At 28.6% G+C, this 2,701-nt stretch overlaps 1 protein-coding gene across 2 annotated transcripts; it reads left to right on the forward strand.

The window, feature by feature from the left end:
- Positions 1–310: 310 nt before the first annotated feature.
- On the forward strand, positions 311–1,158 carry LOC111895736 (organ-specific protein S2). 2 transcript variants are annotated; one of them, XM_023891815.2, is made up of 2 exons: positions 311–429; positions 546–1,158. In XM_023891815.2, the coding sequence occupies exons 1-2, from the start codon at positions 385–387 to the stop codon at positions 942–944; spliced, it is 444 nt and encodes a 147-aa protein (XP_023747583.1). In that variant the 5' UTR covers positions 311–384; the 3' UTR covers positions 945–1,158. The 2 variants fall into 2 exon arrangements, with proteins under 2 accessions (XP_023747583.1, XP_023747582.1); XM_023891814.3 differs by having other exon boundaries at positions 353–429; positions 543–1,158.
- The last annotated feature ends 1,543 nt before the right edge of the window (positions 1,159–2,701 follow it).

The following is a 2,701-nucleotide window of genomic DNA, read 5'->3' on the forward strand; positions in this document are numbered from 1 at the left end:
TTCAATTAAAATCATAAATAAATCTCAAGTAACATCAAAAAATAACTAATAAACATTTAAAATTCTAAACTGCTATTTTATTTTTTCTAAACCAGAGGCCATCCCAAAATTTTATTAATATCTTTTCTGTAAATTGTAAATTAGTTATGTTAATATATTGTGTAATGAATATGATTTTGTAAAATACAACCTCGGCTGTGTACCTTATCAGAAACCTTATGAATATTATAAAATAGTTTGAGTAAATATTATATTATTAAAGGAAGACCATTTTAGTTTGTATGTTTCTTTGGATGGTAAGCTTCTCAATTAAACTATATAAATACGAACTATGATCATTCATTGCAATTACCAACAGCTCCAAGAGACACTTCTGCTTCGAACATGGAGTCGCGTCTTTCTTTCTTTGCTCTCTTTTTTCTCATCATGGTAGAGAAATTTTTATTGTCTTATGTTATAAATCTATGGTGCAACATTACAATGACCGTATTTTTTTAATTACTTTTCTTATGCTAACCGATAGTTTTTCAAATATTATTTAGCAGATCACGGTTACTGTCTATGCTAGGCCAAATCCTGAAGAATATCAGCAAGACTCGCATGTTAGACAAGGTTCTTTAGTGTCAACCGATCCCACAAAGAGAAGCCCATGCAACCAAAGAAAGTCCTCCAATGAGGACTTCCAACCAAGGCCTAATATCTCAGTGTATGATAACAGTGCAGGTTTAAAAGATAAGAAGATATTTCCCGATGATTTTGAGCCAAGACCAAACATTTCTATGTATGAAAACGGAGCAAGTGTAAAAGGTAAGAAGATGTCTGATGAAGAGTTTGAACCAAGGCCAAATATCTCTGTTTACGATAACAGTGCAACTCTTAAAGGTAAAAGGACATTTGATGAAGAGTTTGAGCCGAGACCAAGTGCCACAGCATACAAAGGTTAACGGTACATAGTGGCGATAAGGTTTATTACCAATGAAGTGTGTAATATATTTGAAGCAAGAATAAAGCGAGGCTTAAATGTCTTGGAATGATGCTTTTAAATTTCGGAGCTGGAGGATATCATGTAAATTATATCCATATTTTGTTGGTTTGTATGCATCTATATTTAATTTTGGTTGGTATGCATCTTATTGTGCAATATATAATCTTGAGCTATTTTTGGGTTCAATAGTTAAATAATTAAATTAAAATCGAAGTGAAGACACTTCTTAAACCGGGTTTTTTTATCGCTGAAGCATGGAGGGATTTCTTGAGCGCAGTTGTCTTCCTGATAGGGGAGGGGAAAGTGAATCAAAACTGTGATGAAACGTGAGATGGTAGAGCCGACAAATAATTATCAAAATAAATTAATAAATAATAAAATAAATATGTCGTCATATCAGAAGAAAAAAAATAGAAATAACTTACCATATGTGGAGCATGGACATTCTAGTTGAAAGTTCTTTATATGGGAAATATCAATAATTTAAGTCTTAAATTTCTATATATGATACAGAATTCTGCTAAATAACTAATCTAGACATGAAGTGTCGGTTCAGGAGAAGATCATGATAGAATGGAAATGATCACCGAAAATGACTTACAAATCCAACTAAGTTTTCTAACCCTTAAAAAAACTTTAATCATGTTGGTCAGTTCAATAAAACCCAAAAAATCTAAACTTTTGTCTAAAAAAATCAACCAAGTTTTGAAACCGTTCAAAAAACTCCCGTAATGTTTTTTGTGTTCAAAATTGAACACATAAAACATGAATGAGATTTTTTGAACGGTTTGGAAACTCCGTTGGTCTTATAAGTCATTTTTCCGATATGATAATAAGTCATGTCATTTATTTCTCTTCTTTGACTTCCATAGAATTGAACAAAAGTATAACTAATTAGTTGGCCTTTGTATATTATCATTTTGGCATGAAAATTGTCAAATTATTCTAGAGAGGAAACAAATATAACTGATTAACTTTTATATATATATATATATATATATATATATATATATATATATATATATATATATATATATATATATATATATCAAATGATGACAAATATATTAAAATATTATTAATTTCATGATACATATCAACATTTAATAAGGATATGAATAAATTATAATAGAATATTTAATGGCATGCATGTTTTTCTTAGATTGACAAATAGATACAAGTTTCTTTTTCTTGATTTGAAAATGTGTTATTATCATCTTTAACTAATTCAATTATCTTTTAAGTTGGATTGATTCTACCTATCTGAACAAAGTGATAATTTATATCTAGAACTTGTGTGTCCGGATAGGCTCTGCAAGTCAATACATCATGAAATATTAAATATAATATGTTATATATTAATGTATTTTCTTTATTTGTTAAAATATTAGTAAGTTTTTCTTCTTTTAGTTATTATTTATATTTATATGCGAAATTTTATTCGGTTTAATCAGTAAACTGAACTGAAAAAACCGAAACCAATTAAAATGAATAGTAATTGGTTTAGTTATGGTTAGATTTAAATAAATTAATAAATAAGTAAATAAATAAAACCCGATAAAACCAGACCAATTTAACCAAAAGCCGAATAACCGAACCGAATAACACCCTACGTTATTATCGTCTTTAACTTATGTACCAAAAAACATGTATTGGAACGAACCATTTATTGTAACGACCGAAAAATACAACCAATTTTAAATTTTTCGAAAACAG

Source organism: Lactuca sativa, chromosome 7 (assembly GCF_002870075.4).
Source record: "Lactuca sativa cultivar Salinas chromosome 7, Lsat_Salinas_v11, whole genome shotgun sequence".
Lineage (NCBI taxonomy): Eukaryota > Viridiplantae > Streptophyta > Magnoliopsida > Asterales > Asteraceae > Lactuca > Lactuca sativa.

Excerpts from the sequence above, each read along its gene's own strand:
- LOC111895736 (XM_023891814.3), top strand. The coding sequence starts at position 385 with ATGGAGTCGCGTCTTTCTTTCTTTGCTCTCTTTTTTCTCATCATG. Across the intron at positions 430-542 it reads CTCTCTTTTTTCTCATCATG|CAGATCACGGTTACTGTCTA; the intron begins GTAGAGAAATTT and ends AATATTATTTAG.